Below are 25,706 nucleotides of genomic sequence, written 5' to 3' on the forward strand. Positions count from 1 at the left end.
CCCCTGAGTGCTGCCAGGTGTGACCCAAACAAACAAACAAACAAACAAACAAAAATAGTAGGAACAATCTGTGCTGGTGAAAAAGGTACTCTAATCTACTGCTGGTGAGAATATTATTTGATTCAACCCCTTTGAAAAATGGCATGGAGAGTCCTTATAAACTTAGAATCAAGCTGCCACATTACCCAGCAACCCCATATTTGGATATCGAACCCCAGGACTTAAACACATTTATTCATAAGGACATATGCACATCACTATTCTTTGCTACACTACTAACTAAGTACAATAACTAAGATATGCTCTCATAGTGTCCAACCTTAGGTGTCCAACCACAGGTGAATGGACCATGAAGATGTGGTATATATTCACACACAATGGAATGCCATGCAAGGTGTGATGAAATCAAGCACTTTGCTATAAGCTGGTTGGAACTGAAAGATAATATGTTGAATAAAGTAAGCTAGAAAAGAAAGACAAGCATAGCATGATCTCACTTATCTGTGGTATTATAGAATAACTGAATGAGGGGCCCGGAGAGATAGCACAGCGGCGTTTGCCTTGCAAGCAGCCGATCCAGGACCTAAGGTGGTTGGTTTGAATCCCGGTGTCCCATATGGTCCCCCGTGCCTGCCAGGAGCTATTTCTGAGCAGACCGCCAGGAGTAACCCCTGAGCACCGCCGGGTGTGGCCCAAAAACCAAAAAAAAAAAAAAAAAAGAATAACTGAATGAGAAATGTAATGCAGTAAAGGGGGATGCCTAGATCATCCTTAACCCCAGAATTTAGGGAGGCAAAGGACAGAGAAGTAAAGAAATCAAGGCAGGAAGGAAGAAGACAAGAAAGAAGAGTAACAAGGGAATAGAGATCAGGACTTTGGTTATATTGGTAATGAGTGACAGTGGTATAGTTAAAAATTCAAAGCACAGACTCAAACAACTCAAAAACATGAGATCTAAGCTGCAATCATCCAACTTTGTAATGTGCTTGTTAAGGCAGCAAGGGGTAGATGGGATGAGGGATGGTGGAGTACAAAATACTGATGATGGGAGTTGACACTGGTGGTGGGATTGGCATTGATATGTAAGTAAAACTCAACTCTCAATAGCTTTGTAAACCATGTTTCTTTCAATAATCTTTTGAAAAGGGTCTAATCCAATGCATAGGGAAAATATGATCACAAAGATAATGATGTTAAGATATAACCAGAGATATAAGTACATAGCTTATTGTAAAGAGACCTTTGATGACAAGAATAAGTACATTGTAAACTTACTCTAAAACTGATCAGTTATGGGTTTGACTAATTCCTTCATGCCTCAGTCTCAGTTTTTTCCTCTGCAAAAAGGGGCTGTATATCCAATGAGTTCTTTCACGACCTCACTAACAGGCATAGAACAGACATGCAAGCAACTTCACTTGCTCAATTTCACTTGAGGGTTGCATGGAGGTCCCCGCCTGGGGTCCATGTGGCCTGGGTATAGTTGGAGGAGCTATGGAAGAAATCGAGGCCTGTGCACCCAGATGGCAGAGCTACAACACAGACCAGGGGACAGTGAGTCTGGATGCCTTTTTGCCTGATCTGCAGCTGGGGTGGCATCTCCATTCATTGGTTTTTAAGCCTTGTCCCTTGGAACTCAGGTGGTAGCCTGTGGGGTAAGACTGAAGATTAGGTTGGTGCTTGGGCATCCTAAGAGCAGCAATGTTTTCATCTGTTTAAAACACTGGGATTTCATAAGAGGCTTCATTAAAATAGCAATCTGAGCAGAAGACAAAGAAATTAAAATATGAGTACTGCAGACATAAGTGACTCAGAAGACCACTTAATGAAGACTTTATGCTATGGAATAACACTCTTGTTAGAAGAACTGGCCAGATGTCTCAATTCACAGGCAAAATGACTGGTAGTTGAGAGGGTGAGATACAGCGTTTTTGTGACCAAGGGGAGAAATCTGGACAGGAAAAGACAGACGCAAAAGGTTGTCTTGTTCAGGAGGAGGACCCAGGCCAGTGGTAATGCTTTACTGCTTGAACCTCCCAGTGCTCCTCTGAAGTGTTCTCTTGCCTTCTCCCAGATTCGTGGTATCTGGTCTTTTAGTAGGTGTTCCCTGAGGGCCCAGCCCCTCTCTGCAGAGACAGGAGCCATTTCCTCACCCCTGGTTGCAGAAGTGGCAGAGTTGGCAGGTAGTGCCAGCCTTACCTTCTTCAGCTGCTCTTGGACTCTCTGGCAGTTGTCTTCAGTGGGCAGACTTGCTTTCCTTGTCTCAGATTCTGTCTGGAGCTCTGACTCCTGCTCCTCCCCTGAAGATGTCTCCTTTTCACTCATTTTCATTGCTAACTCGTACAGCCTGTTTCTCCGTTGCTCTTCTGTGGTGTCTGGGTGAGGACGCAGAGTCTCGTTGCTGATGTCTGTCTCTGATAAATCATCTGGCACCTAAATGAAAAGCAGACATATGAATGGAGAGCACCTCGAGGTCATGCATTCTGTAGCTGCCAGCATCCCCAAAGTCCAGAGTAGGCCAGGAAGGTAACAATTCTCTCATCTTATTTGCTTTCTCTACAGATGGGACTTGCTTTGCCTTTTCAAATAAACATACATACGTACTTTGGTCTAAGGATCGGGAAGGTCACATCTATACCCAGAAAAAATGCCTTTTCTTTCTTTCTTTCTTTTTTTTCAATCACAAAATACTGTATCCTCTGGGAAGCAAGGTTCTGGTGCTCAATTGCAGCACTGAGCAAACCTGTTGGGAACCGCAGTCCCCTAGAGAAGGATTTCTCAACTGGGGACATGTAGCCAGAATATTCTGGGGGGGGGGGGAGGCATGATATATCAAATTTGCTTAAGTGATGGGGCAGCATAGCATGAGACTAGAGGGCTAAGCCACAGTCAGGGGTCACAGGAAGGAAACAAGGACAGAGGGAATCAGGGTTGGGAAAAGTTTGAAGAAGATTGATGCAGAGGAACATATGATGCAGATATGCCCAACATTTGATGCAGATATTTTCAAATCTTAATACTACTACTATCAGGGTAGAAAATGCAAGCAGGTAGGGTGGAAATGGGGAGACCTGATAGCCATGAAGGAGTACTTGATGGGTCTGAGGAAAAACTTTTTTGTGGAAGAGATGCTGGAGTTTCAAGTGTAGAACATTATTCTAGGCAGAGAACAAAGTGTTCCGAGCTAAAATGAGTTGCTGTACCAGGAACACCATGTCATCTCCTTGATAATTACAGTTCCAGCTTCACCGTCATGGCTGGTAATGGCTCCTGCTTGCCACTGGTTAACTCTCTCCTAGGTTTCTCCTCTGCATGAAGTCCTGATCAGACCTGAAGAACCCCAGGGGGACACAGAGATTGTGCCTCTTTAGTTGTGCATGTACACTGGACAGAAGAAATGGAATCTGAGCAGGTAATGGAATTGGAGCAGTTAATAGGCAGCATGCTATCACTTGGAGCCATTAGATTCAATTTTGGTTTGTGAGTTTCTTCTCTAAGTTGTTTTATTTATTAATAAGACTTGATGTTTCATGGCTTGTCTTGAAGAGCTTCCAAGGAATAAAGAGGAAATGTACTTATTTTAAAAATACATAGGAACTCATTCTATTTTTAGTTCACTTGACCCTTTTATAATCAATCTGAGATTTGTGATGGCTTCTTTACCATATTATTTTCCTATCTTCAAAAAGATCTTTCCATTTCATCATCCTGGGAATTGTTTTTCATGACTCATTGGTTATTCCCAATTATTCTCTGAAAGATACTCAAATAATACAATAGGAGAATGGAATTATTTAGAAAGACGATTCAACAGAAAAATAAATCATCACCATTTTAAGCCTAATTTTAGCTTTCAATTGCGTACAGATGAGAACTCAAAATATGTGTAATAGCAGAGAACTGAAAGAACAACATTTCTCAATTATTCAGTGACTCAGAAGATGAGTACAAAAAGAAAGCACCTCTTTAGACTACCAATGATGGTGGAATTGACTGTATAAGAAAAATCTCAGATTGTCTTCACAGAATGGTACCCTACTTGAATTTTCTCCAAGGAAAGACTTGTATTAATGTACTTATAAGGACAAAAGAAAATATAGTATTTCACTGTTAGTCATTTATCTGGAAAGTCTTGAACACATAATACTTTGCAACAAGTATTTGTACCATCCTATTTTTTTATTACAGATGTGTGACAGAATCTTTCCTTCTTTCTGGGTTTACATCAAATCTGTTCCATAGTATTTGTAATTGGACAAAAGAAATCTTGAAAACTAGTGTCCATAGGGCTTGGCAGTATACATTTCATGGTGCTGCCCCTGCTTGAGCTTAGATAAAGCTCTATGCCACATTATTTCCTCCTAAACTGGTTAACTTTTTATTGAGTACACAATTCCCATCCCCTCCAATCCCAGCTGTATCAGTTTTACTGGAGCTAGGTGGTCTGATGTCCAATTTTCCAGACTTTGTTCTCCAAATCTGGAGCCAATCCTAGCAAGGATCCAGTGGTATACAAGTGGAACAAATAAACCAGAATGAATCCATCAATCAAGCTGCTGTGAAATAATTTTATGAAGAACACCTGGACCTCTTATTCCATGACATTCCTGCCTCATACAAATTCTTTGTGACTTAAAAGGGATTTTTAGTATATTTTTGAGGTATGGGTAAACTCCCGAGCATTGCTCAAGGTGCCCATGATGCTATTCAACCAGCAGTACTGAGGGCTTCAGATATAAACCTGGAGGTGGTCAGTGGTTCCAGGAATTGCACTTGAGCTTTTGTGGATGCAAAGCACATACATCAGACACGCTCTCTGGCCAGAGATGGGAACTGTTTGTGCTGTAAGCTGTTAGCACCAACTGAAATCATCCTTTCCTCATTGTCTATGACTAGTTTTGCCAATAACTAAGCAATTAACCAGTTTTGCAGGTAACAGTTGAACAAATGCTAAAGATAATGTGTAAAGGTGCTAAGAAGGAAGCAGATGACAAATAAAAAGAAAACAATACACTGAAAAAAAATAGAGGGTCCTATGGAAAAGACTAATTTTCCACATAAGAACCAAGATGAAGGACCAATGAGGGGTGACCAGGGGTCCTCTTAGTATGACTGAGAATTACTCTTTGGGGGTTCAGGCATGTTCTCCAGGGCTAGAATAGCACCTTGGCATGTTCTTGAAAGATGACATTTTCTTCAAGACAACTGGAGAAGGCCCGAATGCTACCCTGGCACCACACTCTGTGACACCCTGGGTTCAACATAGGATCTGTGCAAAATCCAAGCTCTCTAATTATAGAAGCCTAACTGTGACAACTGCAATTGAGTAGAACCTTTTCTGGGACCATGAAGAAAGACCTTGGAGTTGGACAATTAGTACAGCCAGAGCCTGTAGTTGGTCTAATGACAGTATTCATGGGTAGAGACACACATTTTTTTAGGCCACGGGCATTCCATTCCTAATGTTCCCAACATTTGCCACATGTATCAAACAAACAAACACACACACACACACACAAACAAAAATCTTGCCACACTCCCTGCTTTTTAAAACTTTATTTGAATCTCCTAGATAAGAGCTCCTGCCTTTTTCATAGAACCTTGGGACATGAATTACTTTGTTTTACCTCATACTTCTGAGTCTTTTTACAAATTGGGAAAAGGAAAAAAAGAAGTGGATGTCTCAGGTACATTGGTGGTGGAAAAAAGGTCAGAACTAAATACCCAAGCCAAAGACAAGGTTAATAGAATCAAGAGACCCAAACTATAACAATCTAAATACAAATCGACCTGTTGCACTGGTAGGCCAGGGGACTAAGGGTGGAGGTCTGGGAGGCATGCTGGGAACTCTGATAGAGGGAGGTCAACAATGATGGTGAGAATGGCCCTAATTAACTCTGACTATATGCCCCGAAATACAACTATGAAGGATCTGCAATTCACAATGGTTTTAATTAAAAAAAAAAAAAGATGACTTTTTTTGTTGCTTTCTGGGCCATGGTCAACTCTTTTCAGAGCTTACTCCTGGCACTGTGCTCCTGGTGAGGCTCAGGGAAGCATATGGTGTGTGGTGTGCCAGGAATCAAACATGGGTCAACTGTGTGCAAGGTAAGTGTCTTATTCTCTGTACCATCACTTTGACCCAGATAAAAACACCTGGGGACAGTTCTGATGATAACATAGAGTAATTAGTAAATCCTAAGGTACAGGAAAAGACTGTGGCATTCAGAGCAGTGTTTGTTATTTATTTGTGACTGTGTCACAGTCAGGATTTTCCTTCCTGTGACTCTTCTGTCTCATTGACTAGACCTGTAGATTTGTGCTGTTTTCATCTATAGCATTTATGCTATTTTCATCTATAGCTCTCTCCACCTTCCAGGATTGGAGTGATGAAGATTTGGGAGGTGGAGGAGAGGTGTAGAGAGAACAAGCTTGAATAGGGCAGAGGGAAGCTCATCAGGGGGCCACAAACTGAGTGTGTTACATCACTCTCTCCATTTGTCCCTTGGGAAGGTCTGAGACTAGGACCATTAGCGGCCCTAAAAGGGCCCTTCCTGAGCTTGAGGAGGTAAGTTCCCAGAGAATGGGGCCATGGCAAGGACAGACTGAGCAGGAGATGCTATGGACCTGAACTTGGGAAGCCTCCCTCAGGATGGGCCTAGTGGATGCTTCCTTAGCCAGAACCTGGAACAAACTCACGGCCAGAGAAAACAAGCTTGGGTCAGACAGTAGAGGGAGTCATGATCAGCCTAAGATACTGAGATTTAGTTTGTTTAATATTTCGGGCCACAACCAAGGATATTTAGGGCTTACTCTGACTCTGTGCTCAGGGTTCACTCCTGGGGTGGGGGGAGTGGTCCTCAGAGAACCATATGAAGTGCCAAGGATCAAACTGGGGTTGACAGCATACAAGGCAAGCTCCTTAACCTCTGTCCTATCTCTTCAATACTAAGAAACTGAACTTTATTAAATAGTTTTTACTATTCTTGTTGTGCTATGCACTGAATTATCTAGGACATCAGTAATGGCTTATAAACTCCCCCATATACAGAGAGACTCCACCTAGCATCTCATTACCAGAAAACTCAGTGCAAAGCACTTTCTACATGCAATACCCTGCACTGCATTGGAGGAAACTCAGAGGAGAGATTCTTATCATTGTTGCCGAGTTCCTGGTGCAGATAAGTCATGGTATAGGGAAGAAAGGAACATTTAAGCAGACAATTGCAACACACAGGTCTCCAGCATGCCTGCACGCAAGGGTTTGATAAGACTCTAAGGAAGGGCTTTCTAGAATTCATTACAATGTATGTGGAAAGTGGAACAAGCCATATATGAGCAGAAACATTAGACTAGATTTCTAACAATGAGATCAGTTATGCCTTGTCTCATCTGAACATGAAGAACCATATTCATGTGAAACAACAGTCATTCAATTCAATTAAGATCTGCAATCACATCCATGGGGATAAGATACCCAGGACATGCAAAACCATGAGCGTGGACAGAAGTATCATCATCAAAAGCCACCAAGATTTCCAAAATAACTCATAATATTTGGGCTTATCATAGGTGTATTAAGCAGAGAAACCAATATTTCTTTTTTTTTTTAACTTTTCTTCTTTATTTCAAAACCTTGATTAGGACATGATTGCAGTTGGGAGGGAAATCAGTATTTCTATCTCTACAGAAAACTAGATTCAGCAATTCCCATTATGTTATAAACGCTACACTCTGCCCTTCATGTCCTGATTTCCAAGGTGGTTTTCATGATGGCTAGAATAAGATATGCAAGGTTTTTGTGGGCCCCCAAAGCACCATAAACTTTTGTTCACATGTGCACTCATTCTAGTTACTAGCTGAAACCAGAATTCCATGGGGAACCCAACACCAAAAGGGCCAGGAAACTTAGAGAAGGATAAACACCTGCTGGGCCAGAGTGAGGGGACAGTGGGTAGGCTGATAGGCCAGAGCGATAGGATAGTCTTCATAGTCTTCTATGTGCCCAAACCAGGTTCAATACCTAGCACCAACTATGGTCTCCCAAGCATCATAGGTGGAACTGAGTGATCCCTGAGTGCAGACCCAGGAGTAACCCCTAAACACTGTCAGGTATGGCTCCCAGCCAAACAACAACAACAACAACAACAACAACAACAACAAATCTGCTTTCTAGCAGGCAGTCACAGGATAGTTGGGGTAGGACATAGGAAGTCGCAAATGAAAGAAGGGAAGGGAAAGCAGAGAGGCTTGTATGGCAAACTTGCAGGTGATTTTGACTTAAGGGGGCCGGAGTGATGGTGCAGCAATAGGGTGTTTGCCTTGCATGCGGCTGACCCAGGATGGACTGCAGTTTGATCCCCCAGTGTCCAATATGGTCTCCCAAGCCAGGAGCAATTTCTGAGTGCATAGCCAGGAATAACCCCTGAGTGTCACTGGGTGTGACACAAAAACAAACAAAAACAAAACAGAACAACAACAACAACAAAAGATCAGAGCCCTAGACTCAGTCAGCAGTTAGAAGAAGACGCTCTTCTCTTTCAAGGGGACTGAAATGGAAGAACACACAAATTTGTATTTTGTAATGAAGTGTGACTCAGGCTACTAAGAAGAATATGAAGCCAGTGGAAAATTCTGAGAAACTTTGGGGGACTTTGGAACGGAATTCTTAAGCAAGTTGTGGAACTCCCAGCAATGTGGGCATAAATGTTCTCAGTTCTCAGTTGGAAGTTAGAACTGCCTGCCCCCACCTTTAAGATGGCATTTATATGCCAGGGAACATTGTTATAAAGTTAAGAAAGTAATGCTTTCTGTGTCCCCTAAAGTCCCATTGCCTTTAAAATAAACTCCTAAGATTAGAATGACCCAAAGGCAGGTCAGTCTGGATCCAGACCCTGAGCTACAACTGCCTGACAGAAAAATAGTCTAGATTTAAGCCGGATCTTGTGGAGAAAAAAAGAGAAGGTGGTTCTTGGATTCAGGACAAGCTGGACCTGAATTGCTCCATCACTGGGATCCAGAAGCAGCCTCAGGCTCTGACCTGAAGCTCTGCTAACAGGAGCAGTAGGAATCAGTCTACGTGGGTCCTAACAGCAGCTTCAGAAGGAGGCCCCAGACGGAAGAGAGCAAAGGGAAGCTCCTTTGCTGGGGGCTCCCTCTGCTGGAAGTTGCAGCCCTGGCGCTGGGCACAGAGTTGGGTTGCTAGTCGCACCAAGGGACCATTGTGGGACCTGCTTGATGCACAGGCAGCAGAGACTCTGCCCTTGGCTCTTAGGTACCAGCATGGGCAGGAGAGAAATCCTGCAAAGACAATGTAAATACTCTTCAGTTCTAACCAACATGCATTCAGGACGGCTAAGCAAGAGGTGTCCCCTGAAGCAGGAAGGGTGAGGGCATACTACTTGCCTGAAAATGCATTTTAAGTGAGAGATGAGTATAGATTGGAGAGTTTATACTCCTGGCTGCTCCAAGAAGAGAGATGCTCTGCATTTGTGAGAATCAAGCCCCCCTGTGCATAGAAGCAAGGTTGTCCCAAGCCCCCAGTAAAGCCCTTCCTAAGTATTTTTTTCATTCTATAACTTCCCCATAGGCAGAGGGTGTTAGCCCAAGGGGGGAAAAACATAACGTACCCACCCTGTAAAGGGCAAGACCCTCCCTGTTCAGCTGAAGTAGAGGAACGAGGTGGGCCCAAATCAGACAAAAGACCTCCTGGCACAAAGGTGAGTCAGCAATAAGTTGAGACATCAACCCTAAGCATGATGTGATTTCTGTTCAAGTGGATGAAATGCTTGCATTGTTGTATTAATCAATAAAATGCTTGAGTTCTTAAAGCCTGTAAAGCCCTAGATAAACTGTTTGAAGATTTAATTCAGGGTCCTTGTCAAGATGACCTTGGTTGGATGAGACCTGGGTCTTGGCTAGCAGAATAAACTCCCTTTTGCACCTGCATTATCGGAAGTGGTCTGACTCTCAGCGCCGACTTGGGTGTCAACTCGAACCCTAACACACTCAAGGGAGCAAGGGAAGAATAAACAACTGCCTTCCCCTGCACTCTTTCATTGCTCTTGCCTAGCTAATAATGCATTTTTCTAATTTGTTTGTGGCTCATACCTGAGTGTACTCAGGCTCCTACTCAGCACTCCTGATGAGGCACGTATGTGGTAGTGGGAATTGAACTGGGTTGGCCATGTGCAAGGCAAATGATTTAACCCTGTACTACCTTTGAGACCAGAATGCTTACTTTTGAACACCTAATAAGGAAACACTCATTCAGAGAAATCAGTACATTTTCTGACATCAAAGCCTGCTGGAGTGGAGTAGGGAAAAACTCAGCATCAGTGAGCTTGCCTGGCAAATCTTGAGATTGGTGAATTGGATCCTTGGATTCCCCGGATCATGTGCCAGAGTTCGATCTGCATGACTCAGCTGTTTGGGATCCTCAGCACAAGATGAAGGATCTCTGGGCACCACAGATACAATGACAGCAGCAGCAGCAGCAGCAACAACAAAGGGCAAAGAAATAACCAACCCCCCAAAATAAATGTTTGCTTTTCAGCCTTCCACAAGTTTGTTCCGATCACCTTGGACTTCATTCAGGTTTTTGTTTCATACGTCCCCTCAAGAAAAAAGCACCTTGAATGAGGCCACAAGCGCTAGGCTGGTCGTGGCATTTATGCTCCCACTGCCAAGAATGTCCTTAAATGGGCCATTTTTAAATTTTAATGCAGCCTTTCTCAAAGGACATTTGGGAACACTTCTTGCAGAATCTGTAAATTTGCAAGTGTGAGCAGCAGAGGGATAGAAATAAATGGGGAAGATTGGAATGTGTGAAGTGGGGGGAAGGAAGGGTGCTGGTATCACTCACTGAACACACATCCCCACATTCCCCTGCTAGGATGCACATAGAATCTTCCCTCTCAAGTGTCCTAGAGACTTCGCCCTCTTCACCCCCAATGCTTGGAGGCTGAATCTGCTGACAGATTCAGAGAGTGGTGGGACTGAGCCAATGATCCTGAAACTCAAACACTCCCCTTTCTCCAGGTCCAGGCTGGGTGGTCCGAGCAAACTCTGCTCATTGGAAGAAGAGGGAAGAGCAGAAGCTCAGAAAAGAAAGAGAACCTTAGAGACATGGGTTTCCCTTCTGGTTTCTGTTAGGGTGATGACAGGGAGAAGTGACTTACCCAGAAGCTTTTTAAAAGGAACCAGACACCCTCCAACACCTTCCCAGCAGAGCTTCGAAACCATTTCCCTCCTGGCCCTTTTTGCCACGAATATATAGTCATATAAAAGGTGTCTACAGAGCAATCATTTCTTTTTGTTTGTTTTGGGACACACCTGACAGTGCTCAGGGCTTGTTCGTAGCTCTTCGCTCAGGGATCACTCCTGGTGGTGCTTGGGGGACCATTTGGGTGGTTGGGGATTGAACCTGGGTTGGCTGAATGAAGAACAAGTGCTTCAACTCTGTACTACCTCTTGAGTCCTGAGACATACTTTCTTGCACAAGCTTTCATCTGTGGGAGAGGAGTGGGACTCTGGCTCCCTCCATCTTTTCAAAAGAGGCCCTAATAGATGCCATTCAGATTAAACCCATCAGCCTGGAATAAGTTCTGGTAGCTTCTCCTCAGCCCTAGTGACAAAAGATGCTGTGCCGAACCCTATCTCAAGTCAAAGCATTTCAATCTCTGTGCGTGTGTGATTTTATTGAACTAGAGAAAAGCCCTGATTTGCAGGCGAACTAGCCATAGAGACATTGCAGGCAGCAGGGGAGGTGGTTGTCCTTGCCAAATTTCCTGCAAATTGTTCTGAAACTGGAGGTGTTTGGAGGAGCTGTGAGTGGGCAGACCTACTGCTGACCAGTTTCTTCCAAGATTCAGAGCACTTCTGTCACTGATGAGGGAGATTAGATGTTTGTCCTCTAGGCCCCTATCTTTGTACCATAAAACTCCTTTCATTGCTCCGAAGAGAGAATACAGTGGGCAGGGTGCTTGCCTTGCTTGAGGCTGACCTAGATTATCCTCAACACATAGGTTCCTAGAGACCCATCAGGAGTGATTCCTGAGCACTGTTGGGTGTGATCCAAAATAAAATAAACAAACAACAAACACCTCCATTTCTTCAGTTGTGTTGGGATAAGTTATTTATTTTTCTTATAGTGTGATAAGAAAAATCACACACAAAAATACAGCCCAAATGCTTGGTTATGATCAGGTGGTATACTTGGAACCTTTTCAAATTTTGTATCATAGACACTTTTTCCTACCTCAAGGAGGATCTCCCCAAGTGGAAGGTTCTAGTTTGTCTAATGGGTGTGCATAGAGGCAGATATGGGGACAAAGTACTAGGGATAAATTTGGTGGAAATTATGAAAACTGAACACCTAGATACCATCTGAAAGGCTTATTTTTAGTTTATATATTAGATGTCAATTGTCCCGGTATTGATTCCAAGTGATTTTCGGAATCCTCCTATTAGACATTGGCTTTAAAAACAAACAGTTCAGCAAGTATGAGTCACATCTTTCTCTTCCAGAACACCATCAATCAATCAATCATAGTGGGCTCCAGAACTCATTTGTACTTGTTCTTTCTATAATCAGTTCCCCAGTAGAATTAGACCAGGCAATTGTTAGAAAGGCAGCAACTAGTTCCCCAGGTTTATGCCAAATCTGTATAAAATAGCTGGAAAATCACTAGCTAGGGCTTCTTGGGTCAGTGTTTGCATGATAAACAGACAACTCTTATTTTCACTCTCACCACCAATGGCTGAACCTCTTTGTGGAGTAATCTGTTAATCCTGGCACCACTAGGAGTGACCTCTGAGCACAGAGCCAAGAGTAAGATCTGAGCATAGTTGGACGTGGCCCAATCACCCCCTTCACCCTAATAAAACATAAAGCAGCATAAACAGTAGATGTTGTCGGTTTTTCTATTGACTCCAGATTGAAATGGGGTGTTGAACTGGCCTTGGTTTTAATGTGATTCAGAGCTTTGCCGTAGTTATAAGTAGGAAAGTCCGAATCAGCAAAAGAAACCTCCCAAACAAGCAATAACTTGCAGGGAAGATGGATAGGGGAATGGATCCCAAGTTCCCCTTTTGGGGATGTTGTTTATGGGTCACACCCTGGAGTGCTCAGAGCTTGCTCCTAGTTCTGTGTTCCTGAATCATTTCTGGCTCGGCGTGGGAGAACATAAAAGGTGCTGAAGATTTAGCCGGAGTTCCATATGCAAGATCTGCCTTAAGCATTTGCTCTTTCTATCAGAACCCAAGCTTGCTCATCTTTCTTTGCATCCTAGCAACTAGGTTTCTGCTTCCATAGAGCTGATTTTGGGTCTCTGCTGTAGGGCATGAAAAGGATAGCATGTCCTTCATGAAGTTAGCATGATTTTCATGTCACAAACAAGGCTTCCTTAACAAGGGCCTATGCCTTTTAATATCTGACTAACAGTTCTCATTTAGCTACGCTATAGTAAACAACATTTTTGGTGGTTGGTACTTAACATCCAACAGAATCCTGGTTAACCATTGGACCTGACAGGTCTCCAAGGACTTCTGCTCAAATACTCCCTCATCTTAATGCAAAACTTTGAGTGCTGTGTTAATGTACCTCCTCTCGGGAAGAAGGGAAAGAAGAAAAAGAGGAGGAAGAAGAGAAGGAAGAAGAAAAAGAAGAGAAGAAAAAAGAAGACAAGAGGAGGAGGCTAAGGATGTGGTTCAATTTGTAGATCTCAATGACTAGATTTGATCCCAAGTGATCTCATGTCTATGTTCTATTATTTTCACAAATTGTATGAATTCAATATATCTGTATGTATAAAATATCTAATATACTTATGAATACTAACTTCTAATAAAGCAACTATAAAAAATACAGGCAGGGGTGAAGAAGGTGGGAGGGGGCAATGGTGGTGGGAATGCTGCACTGGTGAAGTGGGGTATTCTGTTTATGACTGAAACCCAAATACAATCATGCTTGTAATCATGGTGCTTAAATAAAGAAAAAAAATGTACCCCTTCTCACTTCCATCATTGGGGAGAAGAATTAATATTCCTCAGGTTCTAGAAGGGTCTGGTAGGAAACTGCTATTCAAAATCATCCATTCATTTTTTTCCTTTCCATTCTACAGTTTTTAATCAAGTTGTGTATAACATAGTGTTATTCTTGTATCTTCTCAATTGTTTCCCCTATATTCCTCCTTCTCTTCTACTTGGCAAAATTTAGCTTTATGCCCAAGGATCTTTTTGCAGTTTGCCCAGTTTTAGTCTAATGATAAACACCTTACTGGGATGAATGCCCACATGAACAGTTGTGCCATTTGCACTCTCCAGCTGAACTCATTCACTATAGATGATACATTTCTTTCTGTAAATCTGGGCTACTTCTCCAGTTTGATGACCTTTGTAGTGAGTGGCCTTTCACTACTTGAGCTTCATTGTCGTTCCAGATGGGCATGGATCACATATTGTACTTCTGTCTTGGTTTTCTGGAAAGAGGGGGAAGACATCATCTTTCTGTGAGTGTAGAAAGGAACATTGAAATGTCTTGCTCCTTGCAGTTCTTGCTCCAGTCAGATGTCACAAAAAGATGGAATTTTATTTTGGCCATAGAAGGGAAGAATCAAAGCCATCCACTCTTGACTGCATCAAAAAAGCCCTTTCCTGAGTTGCTCATAATAGGATACCTTGATCCAGAGCCTAGAGTTAACAAAACTCCTACTTGAACTGGAAGGATTTGGCAGGGACTCAAAAGAGAAGGCAATTCTCTTTATTTACTATTTATTTATTTATTTATTTATTTATTCATTATTCCTTCTCTTTATAATAGGTCCTGACAAGTCTTCCAAAAATCACACAACAGAACCCTATCTTGCCTGAGAGATGCACTTGCACCCCAGACCAAGAAGCAAAATCAAGTTGACTACATTAACCTAAAACCCTGGAAAGTGGGGCCCCCTCTCACCCTAGATTCAGACCACCTCTAACTTCTGACCTCTGCTCTGGTAGTCTTTCCTAACAGGGCCTCTTGCTGTCAGTAGTGAGTCTCTGAAGATAAATTATCTTTCATATGTTAGACAAGAACCCACGAGGTGAATCCTGACCAGGGATTCCACCTACCATAGTCCAATGCCATAAGAATGTTGAAAGCGTTTTGTGATTCAGCAGTTATCCCACTGCGTGCTAGACCTGTTCTCTGAACCCAGTCTGTGGGACCCCCTGCACTTCTCCTTAACAAGGGGAAGACTTGGAGAATACTTGATGTTTTTTCTCTGTGTGGGCATGCGGCCACACCTCCTCAGAACTGGTTGTAGTCAGTGTCTAAAAGAGTTAAAGTGGTGGTGAAGGTAGGAGGAAAGGCCCTGGGAAAAGGTTGGTCTTTCTCTCTTTCTCAGTGAAAGCAGTTCCACGTTCAGCAAGAGGAATGAAGGACAGGTCCTAAGAAGATTTGAAAGGTCAACAGTGACGAACTGATTGGGTGGGTCTGACATCATCTTTTGACAAGTCTATTTCAGGGTTTGTTTGGAAACATTCTCTTGACAAACCTGGGTGGGGAGTCGTCCTGCTGCCTGCTGCAATGTTTATGTGTGGTAGAGGGTGTCACAGGCCATTAGTGTGCTAAACCTCATCCTCTCCTCAGAGAACAGCTCTGGTGGACAACCTGGATGTGAGCACTTTGCCTTACAGTCCCTTCAGGACCTCATGCGGACCATGAGACACAGACTCAAAGGGTATGTTTGCTGAGGCTGTTTAGAGTGGAGGAGAGGCAAGTCACATTTGCTCCACAAGGGTCCATGTGATGTATTTCTCTTGCCTCTCAGCTCCAGTAACAGCATCTTTGAAAAAAAAAATGGGTTTATTATTGGGGTCAGAGAGATAGCACAGAGTAGGGCATTTGCCTTGCATGAAGCCAATACAGGACAAACGGTGGTTCAGATTCCAGCATCCCATATGGCCCCCCAAGCCTGCCAGAAGTGATTTCTGAGCCAGGAGTAACCCCTGAGCACCACCGACTTTGACCCAAACCCCTCAAAATGGGTTTATTATTATTCTACATAAAATTATTCTATTTTCCAACAACCCAGGAAACTTCTCTGTTAGATTTTTACTTTGTTGAAAGCTCAGAGCCAAAATTTTGATATGTGAAGGCCAGAATTCAGGCCACATCACTTTCTTATTATAAACAAAAACAAAAATTACTCCTGCCTTCATTTTAACTTGTATATTTTTATTTTCTTTTGCTCTACTTTTTCTATTATTTAATTTTTTGCCACACCCAGTGATGTCACGGGTTACTCCTGGTTATGCTCTAAGAAATAGCTCCAGGCTTGGGGGACCATATGGGACACCAGGGGATCGAACTTGGCTAGTGCTGGCAAGGCAGATGCCTTACCGCTCTGCACCCCTGCTCCGGCCCCTTTGATTATTTAATTTTTTTTTTTAAGGCTAGTCAAGTGAAGCAGTGGGAGTGGAAAAGGAACAAAGAAATTTGTAACTGGATGTGATCAATTAATTGTAAACACCGCCGCACTCAGACCAGCCTAATTATTTAATTTTTAATTTTGTGTTCGTATTTCTATAAACCACTTTAAGTGCTCCCAGTAGCCAACACAGACCTAGTAAGTAGGGATTGAAGAGACACAAGAGTTTGGGTACTTGCTTTGTTTGTGGCTGATTCTAGTACTGCTACTCAACACTACATGGTCCCCCAAGTACTGCTGGGAGTGACTCCTCAACACCACCACCTACAGCCCCAATCCTCTCCCCAACAACAACAACAAAAAACAAAAACCCATATCAAGTAAAGGAAAATTTACAGATAATTAGTCACAAAGATGAGGCATTTTGCAAGGCGATAGGTTGTGCTCATGTCTTTTAGAAATAATTAGGTGCTAACATGCTAGACAAGGGGCAAATTTACCCCAAGGAAACAAGTTTCACTAATGAGCAAAACCCAAATGGAACATCAGAGGAAAGAGAAATAGTAGCCTGCCTCCTGCAGTCCTGAAGTCTCAATCAACAGAAATGAATGAACAGGCTACCATTTAAAAATGGCATCTGGCAAATGTCTCTTTACAACTTCTCCAAAATTTCCACCAAAACTGTAGATATGAAAAAAGGGAAAAACCTATGTAATGAAAAAAGGTTGGACGCCAGCCCTTGGCCAGTAAATGGGTGAGGAAGATTTTCACTCAAAACAAAGCCTATGGAAATATACCAGGGGAAAAAGGCATTTGGAGAGATATCCAGTCTTTCTTTTTCTTTCTTGTAAACAGTGTAATTGATAACCACCTTCCCTTACCCCAATCCCAGTATTCTCCCAAACTCATGTCTGGGTCCAGAATGCATCCAGATACTCAGCACACAAAATAAATAAATAAATAAATAAATAAATAAATAAATAAATAAATAAATAAATAAATAAAACAAAAGCCAAGCATACAACATTGGCCTCTTCTGTTGTGGTGCAATATTTTCCTAGCTTCCAAAGTTAAGTCCTAACCAATTCTGCTCAGAATCCTGCTCTAATTTATGCTCATTCATTAGAAATACATTAGAAAGTATTTATCTTGTGCATCCCATTTTCAAAAGAAAATTTTATGGGATTCCTTCCCTATTATGTTTCTAAAACCATTTATTTTGCTAAAGTAAAGCATTCACAAAAACATTCAGGCAGGAGAGACAGAACTGTCCTTGATCTCATGCAACATCCTGGGAGAAGAAGTCATGGAAAGCAAAGGGGATAGCGACCAACCCGAGTCCCACCAAACCAGGAGAAGCATGTAGAATTTTTTTTTGTTTTTCATTGATTCATTCAACATATGCATACTTGGACAGGTGCCTAACCAGCTTTTCAAAGAAATATAAGACAGGAAATGAGAATAAGAAAAGGGCCTGGGGCCGATGAAGTGGCGCTAGAAGTAAGGTCCTTCCTAGCCAAGGAAGGACCGTGGTTCGATCCCCCGGCGTCCCATATGGTCCCCCCCCTCCCCAAGCCAGGGGCAATTTCTGAGTGCTTAGTCAGGAGTAACCCCTTAGCATCAAACGGGTGTGGCCCGAAAAACCAAAAAATAAAATAAAATAAAATAAAGAAAGAAAGAAAGAAAAAAAAAAGAAAAAGGGCCTATCTTAGATTAGTAGGGGGAAACAATTTCTATATGACAGATATAGACAAACAGAAGGTTAGGGATATCCTCAAAGACAGCATTTTCATTCAAGAATGGTTGACAGACTTAACGTGGAATTTACAGAAAAGTATTGCTGAACAAAGGAAATGAAATAAAACCTGAAGTTACCATGTAGATTGTATAACCACACACTATATTCTGTTACAGTTTGGTCTTTTATTAGTACTTAACAACGCATATTTTCCAAAGAGGTACAAAATGTTATGAGATAAACTTCAGACTAAAACACTATCATTCTATGAAATCTATAACCTATAATAAATTATAATCTATAATTTTATGAAATCTATAATACCTATGAAATAGGGAGAAAGATGAGACAAAACATTGGAGAAGGTATCTTTGGTCCACACCCACCATCTTGCCAGCAAAGAAGTGGCCCAGCTGTACAACAAAACTTCAAAAGAAAATGATGGCAACAGAATCTTCCGAGGTAGACTGGTCTGGACTAACCCCTTGGGGAACTTCTCAAAGTGGGAGCAGACAGATTCTCCTTTCTGTCTGAAGACAGAGTCTGAAGCCATGCCTGACCATGGCCCAGTTTCACAACTGAACCTTATCAAGCTACCAAGCTACCACATTGTTCCAGATCTATAGATGCTGGGTCTCAAAATTTCATAGTAGTATCAATCCAGTAGGATTACAACAAATATAATGGGAACATTTCATAGACAACAACCATGCTCAGTGACTTTAAACAGTAGCACAGAAGGCTCAACGAGCACCAACCACAGCCCCGTAAATTCTTAGGCAATGGCTTTTGTAACACCAGTGAGAGACAGAACAATTGCAAATTGACCCTTATTGATCATTCTGTTTTGATAATTCCATTTGCCTTTGTGTTGTACCAAACTATATGAAGTAAATTTATTTGTGCCTTTTAAGAGGCAAGCTGGGATGTTGGTTGGGAAACTGGGGGCATTGGCAGCGGGAAGGTTTAATATAATAAAACATTTAATGCCTGAAACAAAACTGTTATGGAATATGAACAACTTGGTAAGTCACAGTGTTATAATAACAAAAAAGAATTGGAGAAGGTTGAAAAACACAGCAATAGAAATAGAAACTGACTTTGAGGACAGTTATCAGCTAAATTAATCTTAGAGAAACCAATGAGTCAGTCGAAGAATAATCTTGGGAAGCTTTCCTAGGGTGTAGAAAAATAACAAAAAAAGGATACAGACAAATTGAAATTCAATATCTGAGTAATGATCCTTTCATCATGACTGGAAGAAGTAATCATCAAAATGACAGAGACAACACTACCAAGTTTTTTTTTTTTTTTTTTTTTTTGTTTTGTTTTTGGGTCACACCCGGTGGTACTCAGGTTTACTCCTGGCTGTCTGCTCAGAAATAGCTCCTGGCAGTCACGGGGAACCATATGGGACACCGGGATTTGAACCAACCACCTTTGGTCCTGGATCGGCTGCTTGCAAGGCAAACGCCACTGTGCTATCTCTCCGGGCCCCACTACCAAGTTTTGTATGTATCTGAGTGCACAGAAGAGGACTTGTGCTTGATGTAAAAGAGCCAGAAATGAAGAAAGACTCGCCATTCTGGCAAAATGTTCATGCGCCCAAGATACATCAACTCAAACTTCTGAGAGAAGCAAAAACTTCTGAGAATGAAATTATTCTTATGCTCCTAGTGAATTTATCAGCAATCTATCAGCAGCACAGCTTTTGGAGTCAAAATGGACTCTGACCCATGGGACTGCTGGGGGCAGGGTTGGTGACCAGTAGGATGAAAAATGTGCCAGCAGTTCAGGTGAACATGTGACATTCTCTCTCTCTCTCTCTCTCTCTCTCTCTCTCTCTCTCTCTCTCTCTCTCTCTCTTGATGAGTTTTTATTTCCCTCCTCCAGGCATCCTGTTTTATTTATCTTTTTATTTTTATTTGATTTTATTTTTGTTTTTGGGCCACACCTTGTTGGTGACACTCAGGGGTTACTCCTGGCTATGCATTCAGAAATTGCTCCTGGCTTGGGGGACCATATGGGACAAACCTCAGTCCATCCTGGGTCAGCTGCATGCAAGGCAAACACCCTATCGATTGCACCACTGCTCCGGCCCCTATCTTTTTATTTATTTATTTATTTATTTATTTATTTATTTATTTTGGTTTTTGGGCCACACCCGGTGGTGCTCAGGGGTTACTCCTGGCTGTCTGCTCAGAAATAGCTCCTGGCAGGCACGGGGGACCATATGGGACACTGGGATTCGAACTAACCACCTTAGGTTCTGGCTCGGCTGCTTGCAAGGCAAACACTGCTGTGCTATCTCTCTGGCCCCTATCTTTTTATTTTTAAGTCTTATAAATATCTTTATTTAAGCACTATGATTACAAGCATACTTGTAAATGGGTTTTATATATATACATACATATACATACATACACACACATATGAACATAAAGACTCTTGATGCAGACTTATTTAGGAGATTAGAGCTCAGCTTTCGGGAGGAGTTGTTTTGTTTTTCTGGCCACATCCACCAGTGGTCAGGGCTTACTCTGGGCTTTGTGACTAGGCATCCTGTTGGCATGACTGAGGGTGAGGGAGGGGGCATTTGAGTTCTGGAGATCAAATATGGGCTGGCACATGTTAAGGCAAGCTGAACTCTTACCCACTATCTCTGCAGCCCCTGAAGGAGGATTTAAATATTAGGCTGAGCTGGTGAAGGAACGGCGCTTCACAGGAGAGAGCAAAATGGAACCCTGAGAGTTCCCTATTCCAGTTAAGGCAAGAGGAACACAGAATGATGAAGATAACAGGCAGGAAGGGAGGGTGGGGAGTTAGGAACATGAAGATGAACTGATATGAGTTGTAGATAAACATGAGTTGCAAGTGACAACTAGCTAATTTAATGAGAACAATATTATTTTATTATGTTATGTATATTATATATATATTCTAACTGAAACCCAACTACAAACATGTTTGTAATCATGATGCCTAAATAAAGATATTCTTTTTTTTTTTTTTTTGGTTTTTTTGGGCCACACCCGGTAACGCTCAGGGGTTACTCCTGGCTATGTGCTCAGAAGTCGCTCCTGGCTTGGGGGACCATATGGGACGCCGGGGGATCGAACCGCGGTCCGTCTCCTAGGCTAGCGCAGGTAAGGCAGGCACCTTACCTCCAGCGCCACCGCCTGGCCCCAATAAAGATATTCTAATAAAAAAGAAAAGGCAAAGAAACAAAACAACAACAATAAAAAGTAGTTCCTGGGGCCTGAGTGGTGGTGCAGAGGTAGGGTGTTTCTTGGCAAGCAGCTGACCTAGGACAGACCACAGTTTGATCCCCCGAGTCCCAGATGGCTCCCCAAGCCAGGAGCAATTTCTGAGCACATAGCCAGGTGTAATCCTTGAGAGTCACCCAAATAGTTCCTGTCTCTTGAAAATCATCTCTTATGACAAAAGAGAGAGAGAGAGAGAGAGAGAGAGAGAGAGAGAGAATAATGGATGTCCTTAGAGACCTGTTTTCAAGCATACTTTGGCTGTGTTACACTACAAAGTAAATACCAATAATACCCAGCAAATACCAAGCAATGGCAAAATCTCATAAGCTCTATTCATTGTTCACAATTTTATGCTGAACTAAGACAAAGCAAAAAGTTACCCAATCTTATAATTAGTTTACAATTTGGGTTATAATGAGAATCATTTTGGAGCTGATAACTTATTTGGAAAATGTTGACAATGGTCATCCTATATTTCAAATTTGTGAGCTGCAAACAAAAATGTTCAATTCATGAAATGCATGACACATAAAGGTAGTTTTGAATGTTAACAATTAAAAACTGAAATGGGTTAAACATTTAAATTCTATTTAATATTATAATTTAATGAAGCATCATTAAGATACTAAATTATAAAATCATACTAGCAAATAAAATTTGCTATGATATAAAATCAAACTAGAAAAAAAAATGAACTATAAGACATAATAGATAAATAGATTTCATTCCTATCAAGCCCAAAAATTACTTCTCAAGAAAAGAATAAGAACTTGAGCCCACATGAGGTTCAATTGTAGAGAGCATTTGCCTTGCATGTGTGAAGCTCTGGGTTCAAAACAAAACACTGCGTGGTTAGGTATTGAATTTCATGAGCATCCCTAGGATGCTAAGTTAAACCCCTTGACAATAAAGGGTGTGGTCCAAAATCAAAACCAAACACTATCAAAATAAAAATCTTCTAGGAAACATGTGACTCAGTGGTAGAGCATTGTTTTGCATATGTGAAAGTCTAATATATTGCAAAGTAAAAGAAAGAAAAATATATATACATACATTCATGTGTGTGTGCAAGAACTGGAAAGAATGTATAAAACTTTAAAGAAAACAAGTGGAAACACTATGATAACCTTAAATCGTAAAACTATAATTTTATTTATGTTGTTTTTTGTTTGTTTTTGTTTCGGGGCCACACCTAATAGCTCAACTCCTGGCTCTGTGCTCAGGAAGTACTCTTGGCAGTGCCTGGGGGATTGTATAAGATGCTGGTCATCTTCCACAGATTGATCACATGCAAGGCAAGCACCCTACACTCGGTACTATCTCACCTACCTGGAACTCAACATTTAAAGATATAAACTATTCCAAATAAATAAATAAATAAATATAACCAAATAAAAACTAGAGTTATTTTCTGCAATGTGAACAGATTAAAATCATTTAGATAAGTAATAAGAAAATTCAGACACCTTTATGAAAACAACAAAAATAAGAGTGAAGGGATTATTTGTCATATACCAAAGTATAGTATGAAGTTATATAGAAACAATTGGTCCCCCGTGCCTGCCAGGAGCTATTTCTGAGCAGATAGCCAGGAGTAACCCCAAAGCACCGCCGGGTGTGGCCCAAAAACAAAAAAGAAAAAAAAGAAAAAAGAAAGAAACAAAGACCTATTTGTACATGAATTGGACTCTGGGTCATTGGAATAATATATATGCAAAAAACAAAAAACAGGCTCCTAGAGATCAAAGAAGGTTAATTCAGATTAAAGTAGATTTCTGAAGTCAGATAGGCTAAAATGCTTAATAATTTTCTGACAAATATTAAATTAAAAAGTGGATTAGATTTACCTCAATTTCCTAGGAAAGGATAGCTAGAATAGAGGGTTAGAGGTAAATGATAAAACTACACAGCATTAGGGCTGGAAAAATAATACAGTGTGCAAGGCAATCATCATGTATGCAGCTACCTACTCCAGGTTTAATCCCTGGCACCCCATATATGATCCCCAAGCCTCATCAGGAGGGATCTCTGAGCACAGAGCTAGGAGTAACCCCTGAGCACTGCAGAGTGTGGCAAAATAAACAAAACAAAACCCAAACCAAAACTCATTTAAATAAAAACTATGTAGTGATAGGGAAAAGAAGTAGGGACTTATTCTTAGAACCTTGAGGATTTAAAGCCTTCTGAAAGTACAGTTGATAAAAGGGAAATTATTTATAAACTAATACAAATAAAACTAATAAATTAAATAAATAAAATGGACTTAGTTTAGGCAAAAATGATAAACAAGAGTAGATTCTTTCCTTTATTTTTTGTTTTTGAACATCATCTGGTATTACTCCTGGCTCTGAGCTCAGAGATCACTTCTGAGGAGATTTGTGGATTCTGATGAGCACTCAGGGATAATTCCTGACAGCTATGGGGTACCATATGGGATGCTAGCGATTAAGCCTGGAGGGGTGGGCCCTGAGAGATAGCACAGCGGCGTTTGCCTTGCAAGCAGCCGATCCAGAACCAAAGGTGGTTGGTTCGAATCCCGGTGTCCCATATGGCCCCCCGTGCATGCCAGGAGCTATTTCTGAGCAGACAGCCAGAAGTAACCCTTGAGCACTGCCGGGTGTGACTCAAAATCCCCCCCCCAAAAAAAGCCTGGAGGGGGCTTCAGTCAAGGGTGTGCCCTACTCACTGTACTATCATTCGGGCCCAAAGAGTAGAATATTTTGAATGAGTAACCATCATACAAAAACTACAAAAGAAAACCACAAAATTAATTCATAAAAATTAATATAAAAGACAAATCTCAACAAAATAATAAAAGAGACACACTTGTCTGTGGTGTGTATGTATGTGTGTCTTTCACCGATGACAAAAAAGCAAATAGCTTTCAATACAGGAATAAAAAAAACCCTTCACCTCAACAGTTTCTATGAAAATGCAAACTAAAGAGACAATTTTTCACAGAAAGTGTCAACAGTTTAACAGGCTGACAACACTAAGTACTGTTGACAATATGAGAAAACATATTCATGTAGTGCTACGGATTATGGGAACAGCAGCTTGAGGAGCTACATTTGGCAAGTGCTTATTAAAATGAAAGATGCATATGCCCTTCGAGTTAGCAATTCTACTTATTGCACATTTATTTAGATATTCATTCATTCATTCATTCATGGGGCCACACCCAACTGTGCTCATATCTTGCCCCTGGCTTTGCAGTCAATGATCACTGTTGGCCTTGCTTGAAGGACCATCTGGGATGCCAGGGATCAAACCCTGGTCAGCTGTGTGCAAGGCAAGCACTCTACCCTTTGTACTTTCTCTCTGACCCTTTTACTGCACTTTTATACAGAAAGTTATACCATGGCATTGCCTGGGCTATTATTTATAATATCAATATCTAATATTGGGAAAAATCTCCTAAGTATTCAGGGAACTCACTCTCCTTCACAGAGCAGTGTCCAATAGAGGCGTAAGGTAGGCTTCTGGTAGAAGCTTACCCAGAGGGGAAAAAGTCTTTTATCTACAACCTTGCTTAGAATTTTCTGGGCATGATCAAAGTGAGAGTAAGAATGAGACTATTCTGCATCGATCTCTTTCCCTCTGACCATTATGCTGAGTGAAATAAGCCAGAGGGAGAGAGATAGACACAGAATAGTCTCACTCATCTATGGGTTTTAAGAAAAATAAAAGACATTTTTGCAATAATCCTCAGAGACAAAGAGAGGAGGGCTGGAAGGTCCAGCTCACATGAAGCTCACCACAAAGAGTGGTGAGTGCAGTTAGAAAAATAACTACACTGAGAACTATCATAACCATGTGAATGGATGAGGGAATTGGAAAGCCTGTCTAGAGTACAGGTGGGGGTGGGGTGGGGAGGAGGGAGATTTGGGACACTGGTGGTGGGAATGTTGCACTGGTGAAGGGGGGTGTTCTTTACAGGACTGAAACCCAACTACAATCATATTTATAATCAGGTGTTTAAATAAAGATATTAATAAAAAAAGAGAGTAGGAATGAGTTCACCAGACTGATTATTGTCTTAAGATTGTCTGTCAGGAAGGTAGACAAATTTCTGCACCCTTGTCCATGATCTCCTTTGAACAACAGTGATAGACTATATCCCAGGTACTATATGTGGATCGACATCGACATTGCTGTTAGCAGAAAGGATATGGAGAGTAGGAGAGAGAGAGAGAGAGAGAGAGAGAGAGAGAGAGAGAGAGAGAGAGAGAGAGAGAGAGAGAGAGAGAGAGAGAGAGAACTATACCAACAGCAACCATGACAACAGAG

At 41.6% G+C, this 25,706-nt stretch overlaps 2 protein-coding genes and 1 pseudogene across 2 annotated transcripts in view; all 3 read right to left on the reverse strand.

The window, feature by feature from the left end:
• Nucleotides 1-25,706, reverse strand: part of EIF1B (eukaryotic translation initiation factor 1B) — a 634,827-nt gene that overhangs the window by 60,795 nt on the left and 548,326 nt on the right.
• MYRIP (myosin VIIA and Rab interacting protein) overlaps nucleotides 1-25,706 on the reverse strand; it is a 334,456-nt gene that overhangs the window by 35,587 nt on the left and 273,163 nt on the right. Inside the window, exons 11-14 of the mRNA XM_049766460.1 lie at nucleotides 10,865-10,969; nucleotides 10,241-10,250; nucleotides 9,080-9,300; nucleotides 2,200-2,433 (exon numbers count right to left, since the gene is read on the reverse strand). Of these exons, the coding sequence (XP_049622417.1) occupies nucleotides 2,200-2,433; nucleotides 9,080-9,300; nucleotides 10,241-10,250; nucleotides 10,865-10,969 (570 nt within the window). The remainder of the gene's footprint in view (nucleotides 1-2,199; nucleotides 2,434-9,079; nucleotides 9,301-10,240; nucleotides 10,251-10,864; nucleotides 10,970-25,706) is intronic.
• On the reverse strand, nucleotides 14,153-14,696 carry LOC125998162 (60S ribosomal protein L26-like; annotated as a pseudogene).

This window comes from Suncus etruscus, chromosome 20 (assembly GCF_024139225.1).
Source record: "Suncus etruscus isolate mSunEtr1 chromosome 20, mSunEtr1.pri.cur, whole genome shotgun sequence".
Classification (NCBI taxonomy): domain Eukaryota; kingdom Metazoa; phylum Chordata; class Mammalia; order Eulipotyphla; family Soricidae; genus Suncus; species Suncus etruscus.